General features: G+C 43.1%; 2 protein-coding genes and 1 pseudogene across 3 annotated transcripts in view; 2 read left to right on the forward strand and 1 right to left on the reverse strand.

The window, feature by feature from the left end:
• The window catches only part of LOC146203707 (palmitoyltransferase ZDHHC6-like), a 78,740-nt gene extending 66,818 nt beyond the window's left edge, over window positions 1–11,922 (reverse strand). The window contains exons 1-3 of the mRNA XM_084588866.1: window positions 11,328–11,922; window positions 10,702–10,793; window positions 4,043–4,199 (exon numbers count right to left, since the gene is read on the reverse strand). Coding sequence (XP_084444992.1) covers window positions 4,043–4,199; window positions 10,702–10,793; window positions 11,328–11,591 — 513 coding nt within the window. The 5' untranslated portion in view covers window positions 11,592–11,922. The remainder of the gene's footprint in view (window positions 1–4,042; window positions 4,200–10,701; window positions 10,794–11,327) is intronic.
• A 105-nt stretch (window positions 11,923–12,027) lies between these two features.
• LOC146203709 (sentrin-specific protease 8-like) lies at window positions 12,028–13,314 on the forward strand. The gene is made up of 2 exons (XM_084588868.1): window positions 12,028–12,187; window positions 12,496–13,314. Exon 2 carries the CDS (start codon window positions 12,545–12,547, stop codon window positions 13,196–13,198), a length of 654 nt encoding a protein of 217 aa, XP_084444994.1. The 5' UTR covers window positions 12,028–12,187; window positions 12,496–12,544; the 3' UTR covers window positions 13,199–13,314.
• A 1,242-nt stretch (window positions 13,315–14,556) lies between these two features.
• LOC146203710 (cyclin-dependent kinase 1-like) overlaps window positions 14,557–27,864 on the forward strand; it is a 37,075-nt pseudogene continuing 23,767 nt past the window's right edge. Inside the window, exons 1-5 of the transcript XR_014703910.1 lie at window positions 14,557–14,664; window positions 14,921–14,974; window positions 22,330–22,486; window positions 23,448–23,574; window positions 23,720–24,054. The product of XR_014703910.1 is annotated as a cyclin-dependent kinase 1-like (transcript). The remainder of the gene's footprint in view (window positions 14,665–14,920; window positions 14,975–22,329; window positions 22,487–23,447; window positions 23,575–23,719; window positions 24,055–27,864) is intronic.

The raw sequence follows: 27,864 nt of genomic DNA on the forward strand, positions 1-27,864 counted from the left end.
TTTCACATTTATAAACAGTAAGTGAAGCTTGCTACATGAATGATAAGGGCAGAAAGTGCGGTCAACATGGCTTCGCACTTTCGTGATAACAATTTAGCACAGCCTCAACTATTGCTATGCCTACGTACAATCATGATAGCCACAGAAGCAATACAGCTTCAAGCGCAATTTACTGCTAGGGTTTCTTGGGAGATATCGTTCATAATTAAATTTTGACAACACTACCAGTCAACAATCATATCATCAGTGCAATATGCCCATCCATGGCCATGAGCCTTCCCATTCAATAAAGGACATTCAATCAATCAATCACCAGTCAGGCCATTTGAAATGCTAAAGAATAGAAGCCTCAGTCAACCGCTGTTCGTGAGTTAATGAAATTTCCGAATGACAGGCAATACAACTTATTCTGAGGTTCAACAGTATAAATACATGAAGAATAAACCGAAAGATGCAGCCCTTTCTCAGTTTGCTTGGGAAGAATTAAAACATAAAATGCTTTAAAGTTACAGAAATGGTATCACCGTATAACAGTAGTAGGCTTCCTTTCAGATGAACATGAAGAGACCATACAAACGTGTCTTATCAAAAGTTCATTTTAATTAAGAGAAGTGTCCCAAACTGCCTTTCAGGCTGCTGGAAGTGAAGCACGATGCATATTCAATACTGAGATTTGACCGTGTCAAATCTCCGCGAAGAGCGCTGGCAGACAGACACAAAGGCACCTTGCCTTTTCCCCACCAGCAAGAAAGCTTCACCCAAGGAAGCAAACTTCAGCAGGGCAGCTTACCAGCACTTTTGCACAAAGGTGTATAGAAGCTATTTTACGAGAAGGGCTGCGCTTTCATGTGTAGAAGTATTTTAAATGTTTTCTTTTCTCTAATGAGCTGCACAGATGCCCAACATTTTCGGAGCACGAGGTCACCATGGTTCGCAGTGACTGCAAAATTTAATCTTGACCAAAGCATATCCAAAACAATCCTACATAGATATTTTTATACTGGATCCTATAGAAAACCAACCAAATCGTATCATGTTCATCTTATCCAAAGAAATTGTCTAAATTGAGCTCGTCTCAACGGCAGTCTGTACCTGCCTATTCTGTCACCAGTTGTTTAGTTGGTTTGTGGAGTTTATTGTCCCAAAGCTACTTAGGCTATGAGAAGCCCCGTAGTAGAGGAGTCCAGAGAGTTCAACCACCTGGGGTTCTTTAACGTGCACTGAACTCACACAGCACGACGACGCCTTGCTTTTCGCCTCCATCAAAAAGCAGCACCGCAGCCGGGATTCGATCCCGCATCCTTGAGCACAGTAGTCGAGCACCCTAACCACTGTACCACCGCGGCAGGGCTATTCTGTCATCGGTGAGAGTAGTGCTCACGCAAGGACATACCATGGTGCCACCTCTTGGGAGCCCTGTGTGACGCACTAAGTGGAATTGCGCGCGTTGAACTGCTGCCGAGCGATCCTTTCCTATTCAGTTAAGTTGCACGCTAATGCTGCATTGACATATTTATTCACACTTCGGCTTGGGCCTGCTTAAGCTAAATTTGAGGTATTAGGCCTACTGATTCAGCAAGACAGCACTTCATCGAATCAGCTAGCTGCCAAAGCGTGAGCCCGACCGATTAGTGTTTTCTTTTTTTTTTTGACGATGCCACGGATTTATGAAAGGAACTGAAACTTCCCCGCAACCAGTCAGCAGTAAGCTGCCACTGAATCTCAATTATAAGAATTCTTTGCTAGAGGAAGCAGAGCTGCCAGGCGCCTGACAAATGCTGAGCGACTTCGAATAGCACCAATGGAAGCATTTCACCTGTTCCCTTGAACATAGTAGAACAGACAAATTATAGTGCGGGGAAGACGTGGTTTAATTTTTACAGTAATTGTGAAGAAGTGCTTCCCACGCAGCGAATTCTTGCGCACTGACTACCGTCATTGGCACTCTTGGTTCGGGCACACATATTTGGCTTCCCCACACAGAATAGCTTTGCTGACGCATAGCACAGCATATCGCAACATGTAATGTTCTATCTCTCATTTAACAATGCACTCAGTCATTTTAAATTAACTCAGCACTGAAGACACTGCCTGAGACAAATTATCCTGCTGTCTTCACGGAGCATACTGCTCCATGCCAATGTAAAAATATGGAAACATGAGGAGAGATGCATGGTCCATCCACATGATCAAATACCAGCTCACTGGCTACCAAGATAATGCAGAAATAATTTGTTTTCCATGAATTGGCATCTCACAAACTTTTGTCAAAGAATGTACATGACATATCCACAGAAAAGTTGCTAAAGAAAAATACTAAATCCAGCTGAATCAACATAATCATTAGTGCCACAAGATTTCAACAGAGCGTCAATAATCCAGAAAACTACATTAAAGCAAGAGACTGTAGCGATGCTCCCAAAGAATTCTGGGAGCTGTGCTTGGTCAGGTGAATTCTTTGCGGCGATGGTTGGCACACTGCTTTCATGTGCAACACATATTCAAATGGAAGCAGCATTGAAATAAGCAGCACAGCAACTGCAGCTGGAATATGAGAGTGCAAACTTATGCTACTTCTCATGTCATCCAGTTGACGCTACACACCAATATAAATTGTATGCAGCAACCTTAAAAATGCCACCCAAGTGGAACTTCAGAAAATAGCTTCACAGCATGAAAGGCAGTAAACTGAGCATCACAGGAAATAGTATAGTGGCAATTTCTGTAGACAAATAATGCAACAAGAGGAGATCTAATTGGTGCGCAAAGTAGTTGCATTTTCATTCCGTTTCTGTGATTCACTAAAAAGCTCAGAGGGGGTACATATCACAAAAATAACATAGCACTGGACACATCTCAGGGATGTTTGTATAGGGGGAAGCCAACCAGAATTCGGCACCTGGCAGCAGCGGGTCTCCTACTGAAAGACCCATCCTCATATATTGCCTGAACCCACGGGCCAGAACACCACTGCCTCCTCGACTTAATTTGATCGGCTAACCTTTTGTCCCTTACAAGTCCCTTAATTTGTGCCTCAATTATCTTGCTCATACTGTTTAGCATAGAGCTGTAAGCTACCATGTTATGTGAAAGACCGCCCAACATAGATATAAAGCCAAGCAGTACTAATGTGCCTGCATGGCCTAGGGACTGTCTTGAAGTGCAAGGGTCTTTTCGATTGCCCTCACATTTGAATAAGGAAGCCTGAGTTGGCAGCACCTAACCATGTCACTTGGTCGAATGTCGTCGCACATCCCTACGACCAGTGAAGTGCCCAGCCACCTGCCACAGCCATGCCCGTTATCACAACGTCAAGAATACCAACGGCAATTTTCTGAAAAATGGGGTCTTAACCCTATCATGCTAAAGCAGTTTTGAAATTAAGTCATACAAGCTCACAAGATATGCTCTCAGGCTTCTAGCAACAACAGTCTTTGGAAGGCCACTGCTGGTTCCACTGCACGATTAAGCTCTCAGTAACTTCAGAAACTACACCGCGTCTCATCAATTAAATTCATACCACATAGTCGGAGCCAATAAAAGCAAAGGCACACAGCACACAAAATTAAAGAAGCCCTAAAGAAGGCTCTTTCATATTTCACAATCATTTAAGCACAAAGATTTTGAGAAAAACTCATGACAGGCATTTTTAAAACTGAAAACACACTGGTGATGCCACAAAGCAATCTGGCAGCCACAGTTTCACCACTTTTCTCTGAAATATATCAGCCACAGACTGAATTTTTCTTCAGTGCACAGAATAGCTTCAAATATAGCACCTGAAATTACATCGGTATCCAACTGTGTTATTTACAATGAACTGGCTAAGTACTTAGGTAGAGTTTTCGGCAATAAACTAGGAAAACTGCTGTTATACTTACTTTTTTTATTCAATGGATAAGCATGAGCTCAACATATGGAGCACTTCAAATCAATGCAGACTTTAGTGAGCCCGAGTCTCTGCTAAATCCTTAACTCAGCCAATTAACCTCACAGCATAGAAACAAAGTAGGAATTCTGGGATGAACACCCAGTTCCTCACCCTGTGGTAGGCTTTGGCCAGGCCCATAACCAACAGCACTGTGGCATGCATGCTGCCGCAGACAGCAAAGAACAAGAAAAGTGTGAAGTTGGCATGGTTCCGGTGCCCACAGCAGGTGTTGATCCAGGGACAGTGATGGTCCATCTTGAGTACACACCTGAAAACCACATAGAGTCGTAGAGCCATACAAACCTCAATGCAATGGGTGACAAAATGAAAGTGGAAAGTTAACCTCCATGGGCAAGCTGTATCCAAACAATATACATGCTTAGGTTAGCTGGTACATGTTACTGTCTATATCTAACATCCAAACAGAAACTCCCTAGAATGCACAGTTGACAGCGCCAGTCCTGCCTAATACACTTACAATGAGTATCTTGCATGTCAAAAACAATGTGAAGGTCATGGTTGTTTTTTCAACACCAGCACCATCTTAAAATAAGGGATAAATGAAAACATAACTGATAAAAAAAAATTGTAGTTTTATTTACTAAAATGACCGGCAACTTCCCGCATTAATCAAAATCACAAATATGGACAAAAGGTATCTATTACTGCCACTAGCAAGCTTGGTTCACTTCAGTACTACATGCTAATGAAGACAGCCTTGTCAGCGGTCACAAAGTTACTGTAAGCATGTGCAGCATGAACACTGTTTCGCGAAGCATGCACTAATATATTAGTAGCCCGCTGGTGAAATAACCAGATCTGTTTTGTAGTGGGAGATGGGATGACTCAATGAGATAACAAAATTAGTACCCCCATTTTTTTTTTTTAACCTAAACAAAAAATCACAACTGAGCCTCAATATCTGATCGATGAGAGGTCACCACACACGTGGCTTCTGCTAATGTACTATGTGTATCCTCGTCAGCCCGGAGCAAAAGTTCGGATAGTTGGAGTTAATTCAAACAAATATCTCCAGTCTTGGCGATCCCACAAATGCAAACAAAATCTTTTTGCAGCTGTAGGCAGTCCTTATCACATGAGTTTTTTCCAGGATCCTTGCTATAGGCCTCTGTGCTTTCAGGCACATGCAGAATGTTTTCTGATGCTTCTTTAGTTAAATACTCGCACGACAGAACACTCTTATTTGCAAATAATTTCACTGTACAGACCAAGAAAGTTGTGTGCTACTGAACCACTAGAAGCAAAAATCTGACTTGGACAGAGCAACCAGCCAGTTGAGCAGCCTTTCTATCAGAATTCAAGAAAAAACCCACTGTGCTGGAGCCCTGTGCATACTCTCAGATTTCCAGTGGCATTTAGGCTGCAGAAAGGATGCATGTTCAAAATTTTGAAAATAAAAATGGGCATTATAACTCATGTGGACTCTGACCAGGATATTGCACGCGCAGTGAACTACTTCAAGTGACTAGACACTTAAATGTAGCTGCTTACTTTTACTTCTCCAGTATATCTTTTCTCACATCCCGTTTTCTTGCCCTATCGATTGCTTTCCAGGTTCCCAACTTGAATGAGGCAGTTTCTGGAGCTAAGCATGTCCTTTTTTCTTAATTTCCAACAGAAAAAGAAAACCACCAGCTCCTACAGAAACACCAAAGGCACAGAAAAAAATTTATTTTCTTTGTCCTCTATTGCATGTTCCTTACGTAATGACCACAATTTTCAACCTGTAGCCTGTTACTAGTTTTAAAGCTATTTCAAATCTAGACATATGCCAGAAGTTGAGAGGTGACATGAAAGCCTTGCTTCACATGATTGGCTGTCATGAAAAACAAAACTTTGTTGTAATTTGCCAAAATAATGTTGTCATGCAATGACAACACACTGGTACTTTTTCTAAAAAAAGGTCTGCATGAAATTGCATAACAGAAGAAAAGAGAAATGCAAGCACTTTTGTTCAATGTCAGGACATAACTGCAAAAGAATGAGAGGAAATTCATGAAGAGAATGTTTCCAACAATGTTTTCTAAAGACAAAAAAGGCAGTAATACAATATTTACTTGCATAATGAGTGTACTTTTTTCCTAAAATGCCTATGAAGACTGAGGTGATCGCGTAACTATGCAGGGTGAACTATTCAGAAAAATTTGAAGAAGCAAAAAAGATACTCAAAATTGGCTGGTGGAATAACACTTCATCCAGCACAATAGAACCTCAAAATAAAAGAAAACATGTTCTTCTACACGATTTCTGAACTCCACAGTATAGGCAACTTTTATCTCAAACCTGCACGTATACCTCACTCCATGACCTATAACGTTGTTTAAAGAGAAGACAATTAAAGTTCACTATAGAAAAACTCACAGCACTAAGCAAAAAGCCCAACTGCAACAAGCTGCCACAATATGGCACACAAAACAAAAGAAATCCAACGTGGTTGGGCACAGTTTATATTGGGTATCAGATCTTTCGTAATTCCCTGGCTGTTCATCCCTTAGGCCAGAGGACATTAGGGTTGTGTGTAAAGCACAATTAAAGGGGAGGCTTAGCACAATGAAACAAGGACCAGAGAAAAGTAAGTAGGACAAGCACTAAGCATTCATCCTGTGTGCTCCCTTGTTCTTGTTTTGTCGTGCCTCCTCTCAAATTGACATTAGACAGGTGGCCCTTTATAGTATTATGTAGTTGTTTTGGCATTCTATGAAGGCACCTCTAGCATTTTCTACCACAAGCAGAAAGCAGACTTGGCATGAAAATAACATGTGACTCCCGCGCCGCCCTCAGCCGCCTGCAGACTCCCGGCCGTGGCACACTGCTGCTGTGCGCGATACGCGAGCGCCTCAAGCACCTCGCAGAGCAAAGGTGCAGCATTCGCGCGCAGTGGGTGCCCGGCCACCGCAGCATACACGGCAATGAGCAAGCCGATGAACTTGCCACCGCCGCACATCAGCTCCCTCCCAGCGACGAACTTCTCGCTTTGGAGGACATGCGTGCGGTGGTCTATGACCACCTCCGTCAGCAACAACCGGATCCACGCATCGCGCGAGGAGAGCGCATCCCTGTTGTCGGCGCCCGCTCACTGTCACGCCTACAGAGTGCAATACTCATCCGAGTGCGCGTCGGCTGCATGTGGCCCGGGGTAAGACGGGTGCGCCACGGACTTTCGTTGACCGACGTGTGTGGTGATTGCGGTGCAGTGGAGACATTGGAGCACATGCTGCTTCGCTGTACCGTATCCACAGAGCCACGTCGCGAGATGCTCGCGGCTTATAGGGCGCTCGGAATCATCCCGGACAGCATCGAGACGCTCCTATAGCCACGAGGTAGTGCGCGCACCCGTGACAGGACAATGGTGAGCCTCTGTGCGTTCATCGAGCAGGCGGGCTTGAAGCCTCGCTTGCTCTTTGCCAGGTAGTGCGTGCGTGACCTGAACCTGAACGCTCCGTGTGTGCTACCTTGGACGTACGCTGCCGGGCGCCCCACCCTGGCAGCTGGTGCATTATGTCGTGCGCGCGATCTGTCTGCGACAGGACGCTACGTGTGCGCGACTATGTATATACATCAATGGTACTATATATATATATATATATATATTGTAAACAATTGCAGTGGCCGCTTGCACGCGGGCATTTGTGGACAGTGCTCGGACACTTGCGCGCGAACGACGCGAACTCGTTGACCGTTTGTACTTTGTAAATGATGTACAAAGCTCCCCTCTATACTTTCCCTCGCTATCCTCTCCCTATCCCCTTTTCTTTCCCGCTGGCCGCCGCTCAAGTGCTTCAGTTTTTTAGATAGCAGTTGCCGCGGCCGGCAATACTCTTTTCCTTCTTTTTGATTATTTAAAAAAAAATAAACCACTACTACCACCACCACCGCCAAATAACGGGGTGCATTCATTGTGCTACAAAAAAAAACAAACAGACTGACAGTAAAATTTGTGTGTGTGAGGGGAGGATTCATCATACAAACATGAAAGTTCATTAAAGAAGTAAATGCAGTGACTTTGCACGTGTGCTGAGTCATTTTCTGCAGAAAATTCTGAACTGGCTCAAAAAAACTATCAAAGATGAATGCACATGTAGATAGCATTTGCTGCTCGAACCTTCCTTTTTTTTGGCATAACTGATAACTATGAAGAAACTTGGAAAGAGGGTTCGGTAACTGAACTCTGCAAAACGAGGCTTGGCACCGAATTACAGCCAGTCGACAATGAACACGAACACAGGACTGCCTCATTCGATACCAATAATCACTTTGTACATTTGTTATTTTAAGTGTGTTCTGGCAAATTAAAGAGAACTGAAACATACTAGAGTCAGCACCATGATCAGGCAATTCATCAAACACTCCACTTGCCCTCAAAAAGCTTGTTAAACTAGTCAAAACAGGAGGCAAACAATATAAACTTCGACACAACAGATTATTAATCGATGACACAACCTATGTTTATGATCGCTTTTCAGAGAAAGCAATCCAATATCTTTGATAGGTAAATGCTAAGCCTGAAAAGTAATTATGAAAATGTCCTTTTTCTATTTTATATACTAACATCACAAGTATTTTATCCAAGCTTGCCTCAGCTACCTTGCTTCTACCAAAGATGCCAAAGTTTTCATTATTAGTGATTTGTTTCAGTCACCTCATGTCATACTTCCACGCCTTGATCATGCTTTCAAAGGTAAATACGCAAAGTGTCCTTCATCGTCTTATGCCAATTCATTCGTTCCTTGCACTATCATTGAATAGAATAACTTGCCTTCGGACATCACTACAGAAACTGACATGAAAAAATTCTAAGAGCTGCTGCTTCGCTGTTGTTTTTTTTCCTCTCTTTGACATTATGCCCAATTTTAATTAATGTTTCTTGTTGCACTTGTTCTTGCTAATTGTAGCACAATTATTATGATTGTACGATTGTATCACCCCACCCCCCCATGTAATATCCTCCTTTGGGGTTTAACTTGGGGTTAACTTAACCTTTAGGGGTTAACTTGAATAAAATAAATAAATAAAAACTGAAGCAGGGATAAAATCATCTATTGAAAGAACAAATTTCTGATTGCCTTAATCAACATTAATATTTTCTGCAGTGATCGAGATGAGAAGTTTGGTGGAATGGTGTTATTAGCAAATAATCTCTATAGCTTCGAAACTGATATCTCCTCTCCAATTGAAATATACTGGTTTGGTTTACGAGGTTTAATGTCCCAAAGCGCCTCAGGCTATGGGGACGCCGGAAACTTTGGCCACCTGAGGTTGTTTACCATACACAGACATCTCACAGTACATGGCTGCATTGCTTTTCATCTCTATTTCTCAAGTGACTTGTGATATACAACTTGCACTTTTCACAAACCACCATCAGCTCCCAATTAGTCCTTAACATATCTGTAGATTCACTGCTTTCAACTGACATAAGCAAAAAACATGCTCTTACCTATCTACAAGAAAATTTGACTTGCTTCAACGGACAATTTGCATGTCCTCAGCTCTTCAGACTTGAAAAAGCTTTTGATAAGGTTCCCGATAATCAACTTTTCTCAAAACTTTCTTGCCTAAACTCAACTCCCTAGTTTTTAATTGGCTACATAGTTTTTTGGCAGGCCATGATCAGTTCATTTTCACAAATACCCACTCCTCTCTTCTGTCTCCTGCCAATTTCTGGTGTACCTCAAGGTTCCATTCCAGGACTAACACACAATCTCTCGTCACTTTCTCACATAACAAAAATAACTGGTTTGGTTTGGTTTCCAGGCTTTGAAATGCCAACATGACTATAGATTGAAGGATGCCGCAGTGAAGGATTTTGCATAATTTTTGACCTCCTGGAAGTCTCTAACATGCACTGACATTGCAACCACAAGAATGGATATCACAATGAGGACCTGTGAATCTCATGTACAATACAAATGTCTCTTCTGTATACATGAAGATTATTCAAATGGAAAAGACTAGTGAGCAATTACTAAAATGGTTTTGGAAGAATTGTTTTCAACCAACACTAACAGATGAAGTGCTCACCTGTCAAACTGGTGATTTAAAGAACTCTTCCAAAACTATCACAGCAACTGTAAGATAGGATTTTGTACTAAAACGTAAGGCTCTGCCAATTGCACAAGGGTACTTTTCAATCTTATAATGGAAAGGTCTATGATGCTGCACTTCAACGATAGAAGACAGTCGACTCCCCACCTTCCAAAATACACAAATACACATTTGCATTTCTCTCCATTCCCCTCCGGGGTGGTGCAGTGGTAAGACGCCAGACTACTGTGCCGGAGTTCCTGGGTTCGAACCCGACCACGGCGGCTGCGTTTCGATGGAGGCGAACTGAAGTGGCGTTCGTGTGCTGTGCGATGTCGGCGCACGTTAAAGATCCCCAGGTGGTCGATATTACTTCGTAGCCCTCCACTACGGCTGCCCTTTCTCTCTTTTCACTTTCACTCCCACCTTCCTCCCTTCCCTTCTAGCACGGTTCAGGTGTCCACAGAGCAAGTGTGACAGATACTGCGCCTTTCCCTTCCTGTGAACCATTATTATTATTATTATTATTCTCTCCATAACACATAAGACTTTGTTCCAGTGGATCGTTCACATAAGCTCTTTTCTAAAAGAACCTGAAACAAACTAGAATACAATGGTTAAGTTTTATCTGTGTGCCTAACCCCTATGGCAAATTATAAGTGGGGCCACAAATTATGCAACACAGTTTCAAGTGATGCAACCAAAAGCGCACCAAAAATGCCAACCTTTCACATTTACGGCAGTGATGTGACCGTGGTGTCTTGAATCCATCACAGTTGGCACAATACTGCAGGAACTGCTCATCATCTGGATGCTCCTGCAAGTAAGTGCAAGAGCTTCATATTTTTTTTTTTGTTAATGAGTGATGATATGGCATGCGTCTTCATTGATGGAAAGTCATATAAACATACCAGTAGTTATCCCCTTAATGTGACACAACAGACGCGCGGACCATAGGCCAGCCAGCATCGAGCATTCCAACATGCCAAGCAACCCGATGCCTGGTCCAAGATTCGACACACACTATCCTCATGCGATTCTACTGAGCGGCCTCTGTTGCTCATTCTTAATGTTAATTACCCAGCAGCCACAGCAGCTCAAAACACGCTAGTGATATTAAGTCCCGCCCTTAGAAACCGCACTAATGAAGCGCTATGTCGGCGCATATGAGCGATCCAAAGAACTAAGGTAAAAACTAATGATGAGCTGGAGTTGTTGCAACCAAGAGACCATAAGCGCTGACATGCAAGAGTCCCCGCGTTAAGAGTCCAATGCCTATCATGAAAATAGCCGGATACGAATGTGAAACTAAACGAAGGCAAGGCATGCTTATGTCACATTCGCTACTCACCGGCCTCCACTTCAGAGGCACGAAGCCCGGTCCCATTGCTACGGCCATGAAGAAATTGTACAGTAGAACTCCCACCCAACCGATGAAAACCGCATGGTTGACGCTGCCTAACGTAGAGCCATACGGCGAGAGCCACATCGATGTCACGTACAGGCTGGTCAAAAAAATGAATTTTATGATCAAAAGCGCGGTCACTGGACCCCAGTGCACCAGGCGCTGGCAGAACTGAGCCAGGATGTCCAGCACCCCCGGCTGTGGCTCCATTTCTGCTTCTTGTAGAGGATCCAGCTTGACTGAGTACCCGAATGCCGGGCCGTGGAGAAAAATACGCACAAGCACTGCAAGTCTACATGCAACCGGCGTTCAGAAGATGCGGGCCTAGGCCGTGTCCTTTGCGTCCGTTACCTGTCACGGCGGTCAGTGTGCATGCAGGACGACTTGTCACCCTGCATAGTCCGATTTTGGTCACTGCCTCGACATGAAAAACGTCAGCGATCACCCCTCATAAGCGCCGGTTTGCACAGCCGCCACAGCCGCTGCAAAGGGTTCGACCACGGATGGACAGGTGGTTCGACACAGAATAGCGATCGCGGCGACGCCTGGACAACAAACCAGCGGCTTTCTGCCTTCGCCGTTTTCGTCGCGACGGTCGGTGCTGAGAGCTGAGAGTAAACACAACATACCGCAAAGCGGGCGGCCGGGCTCAGAGTATGCTCAGACAGGCGCTGGTAACAAGGCTCAAGGCTCGTGAGGCAAGGGTCGCGCTGGCCCTTTAGCTTATTACTCGCAGGCTGTAGCAGCATCACTTGAAGCGCACTGAAATGCATATCAGGGTGACCAATTCATTCATCTAATTACAGGTAATACGAAATACTAATTGCTGAAACTGTGCTGATTTGCTTTGCTTAGTAGGCGCTTTTATTAGTTCCCGTGCCCAACGTTGCCGTCGTAGAATTTTCTTTGCTTTCGTGCACCGGTTTGTTCTCAGCGTATAAAAATCGTGAAGTTTGCTTGTACAACTGATCTACTGAACGAAGCCGAATAGCACTTTTCTCGCCTCCAGTAAAGCTCCGAGTGCAAGAAGTTGCCTGCTGCTGAAGTATTGAACCAAGTCTTCTAGTGTGTGCTAAGCAGGGTCTTTTTTTTTTTTTTCTTCTTCTTCTTTTAGATAAGAACACTACCTGTGTCATTTTGCAAGGGTACAGCAACAGAACCTGATGGCTTCCCATGGTCGAATACTGTTGAGCTACCATGACACACTTTTGCGGGAGTCGGATGTGGAGCTCTTGGAAGAACCGCACTGGGTCAATGACAACATCATCTGGTTTTGGATGCAGTACATTGAAAATGAACTATTTGCTTCGCGCTGTGGTGCCTTCGCATTCGTGGGACCTGACGTCGCACAACTTGCCAAGCTAGGCGCAGCACTCAATGTTGATCAGGTGCTTAAATCGCTTGACTTGAATCAAAAAGCCTTGATCTTGTCGCCTGTCAACGACTGCCAAGATTTCGACGTGCCTGGTGGTTGCCACTGGAGCCTTCTCGTTTATAATCAGGCCAGAAAGATATTCGAACATTACGACTCTTCGAAAGGACATAACCACCCGCATGCTAAGGCCATTGCACGGGCTTTAGCGCCACTTTTATCACTGCGTGAAGTTAGAGTCACCGAGGCAGACTGCTTACAGCAGCACAATTCTTTCGATTGCGGACTTTATGTTATGTACAATCTGCAGCAAGTGTGTGCCGAACATATTGCCCGTGCAGGGGATGGAGACAGTCACAGAACTTTGCTTACGAGCTGGATGCGACATAACAGGAAGACTCTGAAGGAACTCATTTTGAATCTAAGTGAGCGTGAAGCTAAGTAAGCTTCGCAGGCCGTGCAACCTCGGTTCAAGGTGAAACGCTAAAGACGTCCTTGTGCTGTGAATGTAGTCTCGAAGTGGTCGAAATTAAACCGGAGCCTTGTACTCCTGTCGGCGCACTATCGCTTGTCAATGTTATGGTGTCATGCGCACCTTGTGAATGTCTCCCTTGAGCGAGACAGGCCCTAGCGATCCGTCGCGCGACGCTGCCGCCAACGCCTGTCGTCGCTGGTGCATATGCCGCACGAAGCGACGGGGCTCAGTGACAGAGCCGCGTTTTCAGCGTTGCTCTGTTACCGCCGCTTCGTCATTCGGTCAAGGGCAGTGCAATCACGCTATATCCCATTTCTAACACTAAACAGCGTGAAGTACGATAAAACATTGAGGAAATTTCCTGTAACGCATCGCGTGTCACAGCGAAGCGGTGCGCAACTACACTGCAATGCCGACTTGCATTGCAAGCAGCGACTTTTTTTTGTTTACTACCTTTCCAAGCTTTTACTGAATTGTATCGGTGCATTAATATATACACGGATCAAACGAAGTGAGCGCGTGCAGGTTCTTCGCCCAAAAATGGACTAGAAAAACCACACGCAAAAGCAAAAAAAAAGCCAGGGCGGAAGTTGAGCACCCCACAGCCTTTTGTGATTGGCTGCCTCGTGAGTCACTTCCGGGCGACACGCGAAGTTTTATAAAAACCCAGAAACAGCGACGAGCGGAAATGCTTTGGCGGCCCTCGGCCCGTCGCGCGCGATGCGACAGAAATGCTTGTTCTCGTCGCAGAGCTGGCAGAGCCACTGCAACGGGCTTCCAACGAGTTGGTCGCATTGGCATTGTCGCACGGCCGATGCGACGGGGCCAGCCGTCAGCCAATAGGATTTCGAGGCATACGTCACAGCTATTCTAGTTCACTATAGTCACAGACATGGAGGAAGAAAAAAAACTTTTTCTTCCTTTTTTCTTCCTCCATGGTCACAGAAACAGAGGTTTTTTTTTTTTTTTTGCCTAAATGTAGATTACATATACATTAAGAGATATCGTACAATAAAATAAAGACAATACATCATGTTTGACATTTATATTTTGAAAACCATTTCTTCGAAATCGTCAGCCGCTCGCGCCGAATCCCTTTCTCAACGTTGGTCATAGCAGTCATAGGTGCTCAGTATTGGAACAATAATATTTATTACGGTTTGTATGACCCTAAGGCATAAAACAGGATAATATTTTTCCTTCATGCACTGTTTTCAATGTAATTTGACCACCATGTAAAAGGGTTTCCGACATGCTTCCAGCTAGTGACAGCATCATGACAGCATTTGAATCGGTCTACGCGCGTTTCGGTCATCGCGCGCACGTGATTGGTTGACGCGTGGAATCAAAGCGCGTGCTCCGCGTTCTTTAAAAACCGACGATTGCAGTTTGTCAGCTCTATGGTTCGACCCATTTTTGCGTCGACATTTTCTGAGGTGATAAGTTTTGATTGCCTCTTTGCGCATTTCAAGCACATGCTGCATTACTGCAGCCTGCCGTCTTGGCGTTAAATGCCCGATTCGAATCGGCGCGTATTAACAGCAGACTCGCAAAAAGCGTTCGCCGCATTGGATAGGGCTGATATAAGATCCTGCGGTTTTTAGTACGTTAATCTAAGTAGATGGGCCTGGTAATTTGATTGCTTTGATTTCAGCTTGTCTGTTCTTTTTTTTTTTTTTTTTTTTTCCGCAGCGAGTGCACGCGAGGGAATGGAAAATTACGTGAAAATGGAGAAGATCGGTGAAGGTATCTGCATATTTTTCACCTTTCTACCAGATTTTTTTATGGATTTGCGCATTTGAATTTGCAGTTCATTTGCCAGCAAATTAACAACCGTTTATCTTACCGTGTTCGCTTTGGTACTGCAGCTAGACCTGCTTCTTCAATGTGAAGTCTTTTGGAAGTATTCGTTTTGTCCAGGCACTTATTTTTAAGTTCTTTACGGGACATTTTTCTATGCCACTGATGTATTTGCACATTTTTAGCCGTTTTACCAGCATTTTTGCAAATGCGGTTACGCATTTCAATTTGCAATTCATGTCCGAGCAGGCACACGTACAGTCGTCAGCACGTCTCTAGAGCGATCGAACACCGCCCCGTCGCGCGAAGGAAATGAAATTTTTGAGCAGGTATCCGATTGTAGAGACAATGACAATGCTAGACCTAAGGTGCGTAGGTAATATTATTTGCCCTCTCCGCTGCACATCGTTCCAGCGCTCTAGGCGTACTGTGAACTGTACAGGTACGGACAGAAGTAAACGGAGCGCCCAGCCGAAGAAAAAACTGAGGGTCAGCGCCGCCTAGCCGAGCCGGCTGAAAGCAGGAAATCGAAGCAGGAAACCTTCGGGACATGGAGCAACCACCCTGTAACCCTGATTATGGATGGGAATACTGCAACAGAACAGAGGGCAGCAGAAAGGGAGGGGGAGTTGGGGCATTCATCTATAAAAGTACAAATTGGCAAAGAATCAAACGGGAATGCAAGGAACATTTATAGCTAAAAGGAAAAGTGGACAGGAGCAACCGCCAAAGAGAAAAACAAAAAAATGGCAGAATGTATAGCAGGTGACATTGATGAGCTAGGAAAAGGATGCGAGATAATTATAATAGGGGATATAATGCTCATATAGAAGATATGGATGGATACACAGACTCGACAGGTACCATGCTGCTGGATATGTGTGAAAGACACGACTTAGTGGTCTGTAACAGTACTGAGAAGTGGGACGGGGTCATAACGTGGGAGGTGGGGAGTCTGCATTCGACAATAGATTATGCGATAATGTCACACAAGATGTACGATAGGCTAGGGGTCATGAACATAGATGAACATGGCGCCAGGAGTCTAGGCAGTGCTCACAAACGTATCAAGCTGAGTTTTGGAATAAAAACTAAAGCAGGAATGAAGCATGATAACCAGCCAGATGGGATATTTTACTCGGAGCAGCAAACGGAAACAGCAAGCAACCAAATTGAAGCAGTAATCTCTGAGGATAATAAAGCAGAGTGGACATACACAAAGTTAATGGGACTGTTTGGTCTGGAGCTGGCTAAGGTGCGAGTCTGGAAAAAAAGGACAAGACGAAAACCAAAGAGCTAGTGGGATGGGGAGGTTAAGAAGGCCATAGAGAAACGTCAGGAAGCCTCCAGGGAACACAGATATTCTAAGCGTAGGAGAGAACTAGAAGCAGACGTTGAGAGAAAATGGGATAAATACATGAAATGTAGAAGGGAGGCATCCTACTTAATCAATGAGAAAATTAGAAGACAGGGGTCCCAGTGGCTGTCAGAAGTAAACAAAAAGGGTAAAAATGCAGCTAAGAAGTTCTGGCAACATCTGAATTCCCTTAGTAATAAGACTAGCCTAGAGCAGAGGCCTATTGTTACAGATCAAGGTATCCGGCTAGAAGGAGAAAAGGCAATAGAACATATACAACTAATGATGTCAGAAAAGTTTAAAGAACAAAGAAATGTCGTAGGTGCCTTAATAGAGGAGGATAGACCGGTTAGTGCAGTTGTTTCAATTGGACAAAGAGAGTGGGAAAGGGCCGAGAAGAGAGTACCAAGTAGCACATCAGCAGGCCCAGTGGTATTCCTATTATGTTATTAAAGACATTGGGCTCAAGTCTAAGGAAACGTTAAGAGAGGTGGTGAGCAAAATGTTATGGATGGCAAAGTTCCCGACGAATAAAGACTAAGTAGGATGAGCATGATATATAAGGGAAAGGGGGACAAAGCTGACATAAGCAACTACCGTCCCATAACAGTAACATCAGTAGTCTACAGGGTGGTGATGCAGATTATAAAGGACAGACTGCAGGTATGGGTAGAAAGCAAGGGGGTGCTAGGAGAGCTGCAGAATGGTTTCCGGAAACAAAGGAGGTTAGAGGGCAATCTCTTCTCATTGACACAGTATATTGAGGCAGCAGAAAAGGAACACAGACCCCTATGACTAGCTTTTCTGGATATCAAAGGAGGCTATGACAGTGTACTTCAAGAAGACTTATGGAGTATTCTGGATGTATTAGGTGTGGAAAGTGGAGTAACCAATCTTTTTAAAAGATATTTATAAGGATAACCAGGTGCTAATAAAATGGGAAAAAAGGTGTCGAAGCTTGTAGAGGTAAAGTGGGGGCTTAGACAAGCATGTCCCCTGTCACCTTTGTTGTTCATGCTGTACCTGCAAGGATTGAGGCTAAACTAGAGGGGAGGGGACTCGGCTTCAACCTTTCCTTACTCAAGCAAGGAGAATTTATCCAACAATCATTACCAGGACTGATGTATGCATATGATATAGTACTGATGGCTGACAACAGGGTAGATTTGCGGGAGTTGATGGATATCTGTGGTACAGAGGGAGATAAGTTAGGTCTGCAGTTTAGCAAGGAAAAATCGGCAGTCATGATTTTTAATGATAATGAGGCTGGAAAACATAGGATACAGGAGGACAGGCTGGAAGTAGTGGATAAGTACAAGTATCTTGGGGTGTGGATAAATAATGGAGCCGAATATCTAACGGAGCATGAAAAATATTTGGCAGCTAAGGGAAGCAGAAATGCAGCCGTCATGAAAAACAGGGCACTGTGGAATTACTATAGGTATGAAGTGGTGCGAGGGATATGGAAAGGGGTGATGGTTCCTAGTCTAACTTTTGCCAATGCAGTCCTGTGTATGAGATCAGAGGCCCGAGCATGGTTGGAAATTAAGCAGCGCGGGGTGAGTAGGCTTGCTTTGGGAGCTCATGGAAATACGCCAAACCAGGGTGTGCAGGGTGGCCTGGGATGGTCTTCTTTTGAGAGCAGAGAAGCTGGCAGCAAGATAGCATTTCAGCAACGATTGAGAAAAATGGGAGAAAAGCAGTGGGCTAGGAAAGTCTTCAGCTACCTCTACATGAGGAATGTCGACACAAGAGGGAGAAGGTGGACAAGAAAATTGGCAAGCAAATATTTGGGCAGCAGTAGGGGGACCAGCCAGGAATTATCAATTAAGAAAAAGGTTAAAGAAACAGAGGGGTCTGTGGAAAACAGGGATAGAGACCAAATCAGCATTGGAAATGTACAGAACTTTCAAGCAGAAAATAGCCAAAGAAAATATTTACAATAATTCTAGGGGCAGCTCATTGTTGCTCGAGGCTAGGACAGGAGTATTGCGGACTAAGATGTACCGAGACAAGTACCAAGAGATAGACACGCTGTGCAGGGTGTGTGCGGAGGATGAGGAAACGGCTGAACACTTAATAATTTCCTGTAAAGGGCTCCGTCCTATAGTTCAAGGCAATGGGGCAGATTTAGCCAAAGCATTGGAGTTTAAGAATAATGGAGGAAAAATAGACTTTAAAAGGGTAGAAATAACCAAACGAAGGTTAGCTGATTGGTGGCTGAAAGCAAGGCAAGAATAGGTCCAAACTATATTAATACTCACGACTAGGCGGCCTGTGGTGCCGCCACCCGATTCAAAGGGTTCAGCCTTATCCATCCATCCATTTATTCATCCTAGAGTCACTGAAGTTTTTTCTTAGGCTGGGCGCTCCGTTTATTTCTGTCTGCACCTGTACATCACCATTTTTCTGTTAGTTGGCTTTTGTACTGCAGCTAGATTTGCTGTTTAAAACGTGTGATCGGTCCTGTGAAAGTAATCGTTTTGCGTAGGCTGTTGTTTAGGTTCTTCATGATATCATGCGACCGCTCAAGGGCCATCAAAATTAATTTTTACTCGGACGTGACAGGCGGCGCTTGGAAAAAAAAAAAAACATGTTTCTAGTTAGATCACTGATATCAGTTGCAGTCATTGGAATTGGCTTCCACTGGTTACTGTGGGGTGAACATGGCCTTTTGCCTGCAGCATCTATTGCATCGTTCTCATGAAAGGACAAAATGTTCTCCAGAGCTGCATCCTTTAATGCTTTGCCATGATTGTAGAATTTAGTCTGTTCTCGTATCAAATGGCTTAACTCAAGTTTTTCATTGTTGCTGCAATTACATTGGCTAATGGGAAAAATGGATCATGCTATGTTTAGTCCTGCAATGTGTTGTTCTTTTTGATTATTTTTCTTTTTTTGTGCTGAACTGCAGAGCTGGGCAACCTCATGTGGTTGGCCACCTAGCTCTGGTTAGCAATAATGACATCGATGCCATTATTGCTTGTGATTTTTTTTATTATTATTCCTGTGAAATGTAAATTCTGGCCATCTTGCAGGACTAACCAGTACTTATGAAAAGCTCTCAAAATATTTTGCTTCTTAGGCTATATTTTTTAAATAGGCTACAGAATTGAGATATGGTTTATTCGAATGAAAGCCTAAAGTGTCTGCTGTTCCAAAAGCATAATCCACCCATTAGTGATGCACTTCTGCCAAAGGTGCACTAGCATCTGTGTTCCACCATAAATCAGTATCCTGGCTGTTTTCTATATTTGAAAATCTGAAGGGTACTCACATTGTACCTGAAAAACCTTTTGCCAGTTCAGTGTGTCATGACTGCCAACAGCTGCCCTCATTATTCAATGGCGCCGAAACTAATGCTTCTTGGCAGAAGAGCATTGCTGCTGTTTGGGAGATCTCCTAAAGAAAAAAAAAAAAGACATTCTAGACTTCTGTTTGAATTTAGCCTCTTTCAGTTTCATGACTTACTGAATGAAAACATACAGCCTTGGAGGCAGAACTTCAGCATTTTTTAATATCTTCTTGTAGCTCTGCCTTCTCTGAAGCATGTATTGCATCTTTGGCAGCTACTTGAATCACAGTTCTTCCAGTTGATTTGCCATGTCATCTGTTGACTTTGTGACTTTTACACCTTCTGCATAAGGCAACTGGTTCGCTTGTTTAGTACTGCCTTCATAACCTGCTCATAACCTGCCATAACCTGAGCTCACTGTGCCTGGAAATTGTGATTGAAGTGCTCAAGAAAATCCAACTAGTCATACACATTTCATTGAATTGCAAAAAGAAAATGAGTGTTACTAAAGTATTCTATGTCTTGTTTAATGACAGATTTTAGAATTGCAGTTGCTGCGCCCTATGCAAAATGCAATGCATGCAATGAATTTAGTGCATTTTTGGAGGCCCTGAAGTTTTGCAGTAAGAGCGGCCAGGGACAGTGTTTCAGTGGCTCTATCATCCTCAAACCCAATTCAGATAAGAATTTAGCAAATGGTTTATGGTTATTAGATATTTACATGCTGACAAAGCCTATGGAAAATCATTTAGATCATTAAAAAAAAAAAAAGCTATTGCAAAATTTAGTTGATTTTTTTTCCAGTTCAAATTGGTCTTGATGGGGAATACAACATTATTGTTTATGGTCAGGGGTTGGACGTTTTGAGTTCAGCTGAAAAAAATAAAAAATGGTAAGTTCTTAACATAGCTAAACAGAGTAGGATGTGCGAAAGTTTTTGCGCACAGATGAAAGTTGACGCGGAGGTGATGCGATGTGCAATGCACAGCACGGGAATGTGTCGCAGTCTGCACACGGGGTAACTGGCTGCGGGAATAGCTATGAAATTCCATGTTCGCTTCCCACAAGAAATTCCTGTGTTCAAATCTACTCCACTCTGGCCATTTTTTTTTTCTAATTTCAGCATGTGGCAGTGAGTTTTGTCGATTTGCGATTTTCGACAAGTCATTGCAGATCGTGAGGCTTTGGGCCTTCTCTGGGTTAAGTAGGTTGTTTCACTGCATGTTAGGATGCTCACAACTTTTGGAACCATGAAAGCAATCCTCAGTGTGAAGCCACATTGGCAATTTGCATAAAATTGATGCCACACTATGGCAGCGCTGCAAACTAGAACGATCAATATGCGCTGAAGTCTGGTGTTTTCATTGTCGCGAGTGCTTTCCCAACACATTCAAGCGTTGTTGTTATAGCTTTGCGGTAAAAATATTCCTCATGAGCACTGTTTTATTGCTATTTGCAGAGTAACAAAATACAATGGCTGAGTATAACTGTACCTTTTCTTTATTACCTGCAATACACAAGAGAGCATGGGAACCCACAGATTTCCTGGTGCAGTGAAATGCTTGCAGGACATTGACAGTGCATTTGTTATCAGGCACTGAGAAGACGCCTTAAACAAGCAAACAAAAAGATGATTTGCCTGGGCTGGAATGGCCTTTGTAAATAGTGGTGCTGTTTGGTAACATACATCTGTAGGAATACAAGACTAATAGATGGATGTAATTTTCATATAAAATAGCGCGAAGACACGGGTCGAAGAAGAAAGAAAGACATACACGGTGCTGTGTCTGTCTTTTCCTTCTTCTTTGTCCTGTGTCTTCGCGCTGTTCTATATAAAAATGCATAACCAACTCGCCCGAACTGTCATTCTACTACAGATGGATGTAAATAGGGGTACTATTTGCTAAAATGCATCTGTGGTGAACACAAGACTAATAACATATGCACTGAAGAGTTTTATTCAAGGCTGTCTGTGTAATTGCAGGCCTTATTGCAAGATAAGTGTATGGTGATATCATACCTTGTTATCCAATAAAGGAAAAGCGATAGAATAGTGTGATAATTTCATTCGAACTGCATTTCATTTTTATATTTTGGCATACCTTCACTATCATTGGAGTCAGCCAGATGGCAAATAGTAAGGATTAAATAAAATTGGATGAAAATAATTGTATCATAGCAACCTTGCATACATCACACTCCTTCCATCCATCGCTTATGAACCAACTTGCAGCACAAGATGGGGTTACTTGCTCCAAGTGAACGGTACACAGAGAAGGCGATCTTATATTTTTTGCATTCAACCTGTACATACAGTTAGAAAATTGTTGCATGTGTAGAGTAGAATGTGGTTTATAGAATTTTCACCATAAAACAGTGGGCATTTATTAGCCACTGAGCTCATATAGTAGGTATTCGTGCAAATCGATTTGTTTTTCTGTATGACGTTTCTGAAACATAGTCCACATATTTTACTTGGTGTGTCTGGTAGGAATGGTCATGTCTTATTTACGTGACTTGTCAGCCAGTTCATGTCACGTCTGATATCTTAAATGTTTGTGATGAAGGTTCTGTAAATGCTGCAGTTAAATTGTATGACAAACTTTTATTATCATCCTTTGCAAGATGGAAAATGTGGCATGGTTGCAGGTACCTACGGAATTGTTTACAAAGGGAGGAACAAGCACAGCGGGAAAATTGTGATGCTGAAGAAAATTCGTCTTGAGAGTGAGAATGAAGGCGTGCCACCTATGGCCCTTCGAGAGATTTCTCTACTGAAAGAACTGAGGCACAAGTACATCGTTCGGTAATATTTTTTTCTTCCTTCAGTTATTGTACTCGTATGAAAAGAAAGCTTGAACAGTTTTTAATGAGCTCCCTCGTTCCTGTCAAGAAAGGAAGTTCAAAGTAAGTAACTCTAGGTTAGTACATTTTCCTGCAAACATTATAATTGTCATCCACTTCACAGTGACATCATTTCAGTGATTCATTTGTCATGGAGCTCTTGGAGCAGTCATGTTTATAAACCATAAACAAATGGTTGTCATAAACCATATGACAAATGTGTCATAGAAATGTTGTTGCTATGCTCATTTTTTATGAGGTCTTTAAATAGAAAAGATTTTGGAACTTTCATTCGTGTTTTTCTCAGTAGTGAAGCTACCTACCATACAGAAAAAGAAAAAGAAAAACTTTGGCTGCTGTTCCCAAGGAACAATCTATCCGTATTGCTTAGTTTAGTTTCCATTAGTGTCCCATTCAAATCTGGAGTTGTGACAGTGAACTGGTTTATTTTCAGAATTGTGCACCTTGCCTCCCCAAAATTATATTTTATAATTTGCAGATTAGAAAGGTTGATAAAGTACTGCTTTTGATATTAGTGACTGAAATTAGTGGAATACCTTTCCTGCAACTATATATGCTGTGTAGTTTGCCATTACCATTATAGAATGAAAATACCTGTTTGCATTTTAGGAACAGCTGAATTAAACTTGTAGTATACTTAGTGTAGGTTGTTAATTTATATGCTGTGTTCATGGGACGAGCTGGAAAATTTTAAATACATCAGTTGTTGATCTAGTGTGGTTTGGTGACAGAACCAGAAAAAATGGTTGAGATACATGCAGTGTTAAGTACTACAGAGTAGGAAATGTGATTGTAGCAGAACTTTGTTGAATTAGCATGAACTAACATTTCAAAAACAAATCTTGAAGTTGAATACTAGTAGTTGCACTTGCTTAATGTCCATCATCGCCAATTACTACCAGTTTTGAAGATGTGATTATTAAGGGACTTGACAAGATCTACCTGGTATTCGAGTACCTTTCTGTGGACCTCAAGATGTATCTGGATGGATTTGACAAAAACCGTCAACTTAACAGAGCGCTCATTAAGGTGAGCAATGGAAATACGTCGCCATATATAAGTTGGAGTAGGTGAAATTTATCTTACAGTTCATTAGCACACATACTCCTGCCCATTTTTTGTTTTTGGTATAAGCAAATAATTTTGTTGATTTGGGGTTTTGAATATGTTCCAGAACTACATGAAGCAAATCCTTGAGGCCATCTAATTCTGCCACCAGCGACGTGTGCTTCATCAGAACCTTAAGCCACAGAACCTCCTCATTGATGATAAGGGCACCATCAAAGTGGCAGATTTTGGCCTGGCGCGGGTTTTTGGCATCGCTGTCTGCATCTACACCCATGCGGTGGTAACTCTCTGGTACAGGGCACCAGAAGTGCTCTTTGGTGCACGCCGCTACTCCACGCCCGTTGACATCTGGAGCATTGGCTGCATCTTTGTCGAGATGGTCACACGTCGGCCTCTCTTCCATGGAGACTCTCAGATTGACCAGCTTTTCCAGATTTTCAGGTCAGTTTCTCTTTCATTTTTTTTTTTTTCTTTTGTCACTGTGGATATTGAAGTAGCGTAACTAAAGGGCTCCTGATATGGAACTTGCGCTAATATTCTAATGCAAGAAATCTATTTAGAGGTGGTCTTTGTGAGTATTCCAGTTAAATTTAAAAGCTTTACATAGAGCCTTTAGTTTGCAAATTTAAAAAAAATGCTTCTGGCTACCGCTCGCAACCGATTTGGACAACACATCCCCATGTGCAAACCTCCATGACGCCACCATCGAGGCTTACTGGGTGCACCTGTTCATTGGATGCTCGCAAGCAATGTGGATGGTACAAGGCTTGGTGGGGTGCCATCATGACCTGTTCTCTTCATTTTTTCTTGCACGCCAGCATGTCCTGAGTTGAGAGGGGAGAGGAGACATTTTCGATCGCCTATATGCTTGGTGCTGATGAAGCAAGCTTAAAGATGTTTGCATTGCAGAGGGGACTGATGGGATACCTAATGGTCATGTGCGTTTTCTAGTTTTAGTAAATAGGTTTTCATGGGCCTTTTAAGCTTGTTGGTTTGCCAGCCCTAGCATAGTAGACAATGTGCTTAGTAGACAACTAATGCTGAAAGTCCAGCATGTGCACATTATGGGCATGGAGGTGCTTTTGCACCATGCTGCGGGAAATGCTTTCTCTAGTATGCCTCACGTCTTTATGCCTCACGTCTTACAAAACTTCACTGCGTAACATTCTATCATTACCTACGACTGCTGCAAGGAATCCAGAGGTGTGACAGCCGTGCCATTTGTGCCATTTTGTTACAAATACTATTTCTGCGCCATGCTGTGACAAAAGCATTAAATTGACCGAAATTGTGCCAGCTTGTGCCAAAAGGGTGAGATAAGCTCGACGCTGCATTTTATTCCTCCGCATGTCGTGGCTTCCAGGAATGTCAGAATGCTCAAAATGGCTTGCGATACCAATTGCTATTTCATTCGTACAATACTTATATATGTTCAATCAATGTGAATGTTCGCACATAAGTGAATTTTTGGGCATCTAAGCTCGTGGCCAGTTATCAAAGGTACCAAACAGCATTCACTGGTTGCACCATTTCACAACTTTCAGATCAGTTAATTAGCTCATCTTTCGTGGAATCGACATGTATGGTAGTGCTAGTTAGGCACAAAAGCGACGCTTTGACGGCATCAATCGGCAGAATGGCAGCACCAGTAACTGAAACGTGCTGGAGCACTGTGCACCATAGCGTCGAGCTTTGTCAGACTTTGCCGCAATTGAGTGGCGATGAACAGTGAAGAACGCGAACTGGTGCCAGGTCTGGTATCTATTCCGATCACGGTACTATGAGAAACACAGCATCTGCGGAACACGTCTTGAGAGTGATTGATTGAAATAACTATTCTCCAACAGAGTAGAATGGCCATACCCACCCGCTTAAACAGCAGCTCGGAGCTCTTGTGTCCAGGCGGCGTCTTCAGTCAGTTGGATAATAGCATGCTGCGGTTCGAGCTGGGCATCAGAGCCTCCCAGGAGGCCTCTGTTCCTTCTTCTTGATGTGTTTGCATTATGTTTGGGCATGCCCAGATCATGTGAACCATGTCTGCTGTTTTTTTGCAACTTTTGCATTTCTCTCTGTATATTGTTGGGTACGACCTGCTTATGAACAGGGAGCTAGGATATTGGAAAGGTACAGCGCAGAAAGACACAAGACGAAAAGAAGAAGACGGACAGGCGTGCGCTTCGTCTTGTGTCTTTTTTCGCTGCACCTTTCCAATATGAACCAATAGGCAAGTGTCATGTTTGTAAACAAAGGTGGCGCTGTGATCAGCAGCGACGTGAGGCGCAGGCAAAAGTGCAGCGTGCCTACACTGCGCCAGGCGACGCCGCCTTCGAAACCAGTTCGCGTGTGCAAATATTCTGAAGCGTGAGTTTCGCTTATGCGAGGAAATGGTTTGGTTTATGCCTGCAGAGTAGTTCAGCACTTTACTAGCCGATTACTGCTGGGATTACCTAGAGAAGAGCGTTGCATTGGCCTCCTTCTCCATGGCCGCAACAGCGCGCGGCTACGGTGGACGACTGTAGCAACATTGGACTGTAGTGACTGATTAAATTAAATGAAAATGAGAAATACAATGAATAAGAAAAAGTGATATATAGTCAGCACTTCTAACTTCTGGGTCTATTGTTAGTGCATGCAAGATCGACGATTATATGAAATGATTGGAAGTACATGTGCTTTTCATTTGACAACTTTTTTGATGGGTACGTTTTCTGCTGCTCCAAGCACCTTCACTCTAAAGAACAATATTACCAGCAACTATACTGAACTAGAAATCATATTTCTAGCTCACTGTACCTGCAGCTTAAGTCGTAGAATTTCACTGAATAAGAAAACTCAATCTTCTCGCTCTGTAACATTCGCCTAGTGCGCACTGCCAACTTGTTTTATCCTGGTCGATAAAAAAAACGTTTGACGTCTGTTTAATCGCACAGACGTAGCCAGGGTTATTTACAGGTTAATATACACATAAATGCCTGTAAGAATGCTCTACTTTTTTATTTTTTTTTTTCTTTGAGTGCAAATGCAATATTCTCCACGATGTCCACGATCGCTTGCAGTGAAATTTAAGCGACCTGCTGATCTTTTATAAATATACTTGGAACATTTTTATTCAAATGCGCGTCATCTTATTCTGCTTATTTTGCACCCCTCACAACCGAATTCACTTTGAGACAATAAACAAAACTCCATATATACCATACTTAAATATCCTGCTCGATCAGAGCTAGGTTGTACGTGGTTATTTAATTCATTCGTCAGGTTCCTAATGACCTTAAATTTAATAATCTGATAAATAACGCTGCGTGACTTTGCCGGGATTCTAACTATGTTTACGATCGCTTTCTAAGACCGGTGATGATGAGTCACTCGTTGAAACTAGCGGACGTGAAAACAGGGAAAAGCTATGTCACAAGACCAGGCCTGTTTCGGCAATATCGCGCTGGAGTGACCGCTCAATGTAACTGCAGTTACCTTTACAGCAGCTTTTGTGTCCTTTTCTATACGAAAACATGCGCGGCCATTACTGCCGATGAATAGAACTCACAGCGCGGTTTCCTAGCTGTTTTCGATTAAGATCATGCGCGCACGGAATATCTCGTCTAAACTTCTTATGGCCTGGTAGTATATACACCAAAACATGCACGAGCTGCAGGCGTTTCTTATTGCGCTATTCGTCGTCTGGCCGAAAAGCAATTGCGACAATTAAGAGTTGCAAACAGACTGATCAAGTTTCAGTGCAGAAGTGCAACGCACGTTAAGTAAAACCTTGTTACAAGAGACACTTAAGGGACCCGAAAAAGATGTCTCTTGTAATCAAGGTCTCTTGTAACCAAAAATTCAAAAAGTACTGTATTGATCAGTTTACTGCACATCCCCCCTTAATGCATTCACATGCATTAACAGGGAATTGTTCAAGAAAGCTTAAAGAAGTTATTCATACTAGTATGTATTTTTCTACTATGGTCATCTGATGAGAAGAGAGGAGTCACTGGAGAAAGATTTGATGTTGGGAAAGGTTGAGGGTCGCCGGAGAAGGGGTAGGCAGCGAACGCGATGGTTAGATGGCATTCTCGAGGCATTGCAGATGAAGCTATGTGATGTTAAGAAGATAGTGAGAGACCGGAAAGCGTGGCGTGACATGGTCCATAGGGTCACGAAGAGTCGGACACGACTGAACGCCTGAACTGAATGACTGAATGTATTTTTTTGAGTGCAGAGTGTATTCCTTCCCAAATTCTGGAGGTAAAGCAC

Source organism: Amblyomma maculatum, chromosome 1, assembly GCF_055883805.1.
Source record: "Amblyomma maculatum isolate TAMU_Amacu chromosome 1, ASM5588380v1, whole genome shotgun sequence".
In the NCBI taxonomy this organism is placed as follows: domain Eukaryota; kingdom Metazoa; phylum Arthropoda; class Arachnida; order Ixodida; family Ixodidae; genus Amblyomma; species Amblyomma maculatum.

What these genes read in the sequence shown, in the direction of transcription:
- LOC146203709 (XM_084588868.1), top strand. Translation starts at nt 12,545, where the DNA reads ATGGCTTCCCATGGTCGAATACTGTTGAGCTACCATGACACACTTTTG.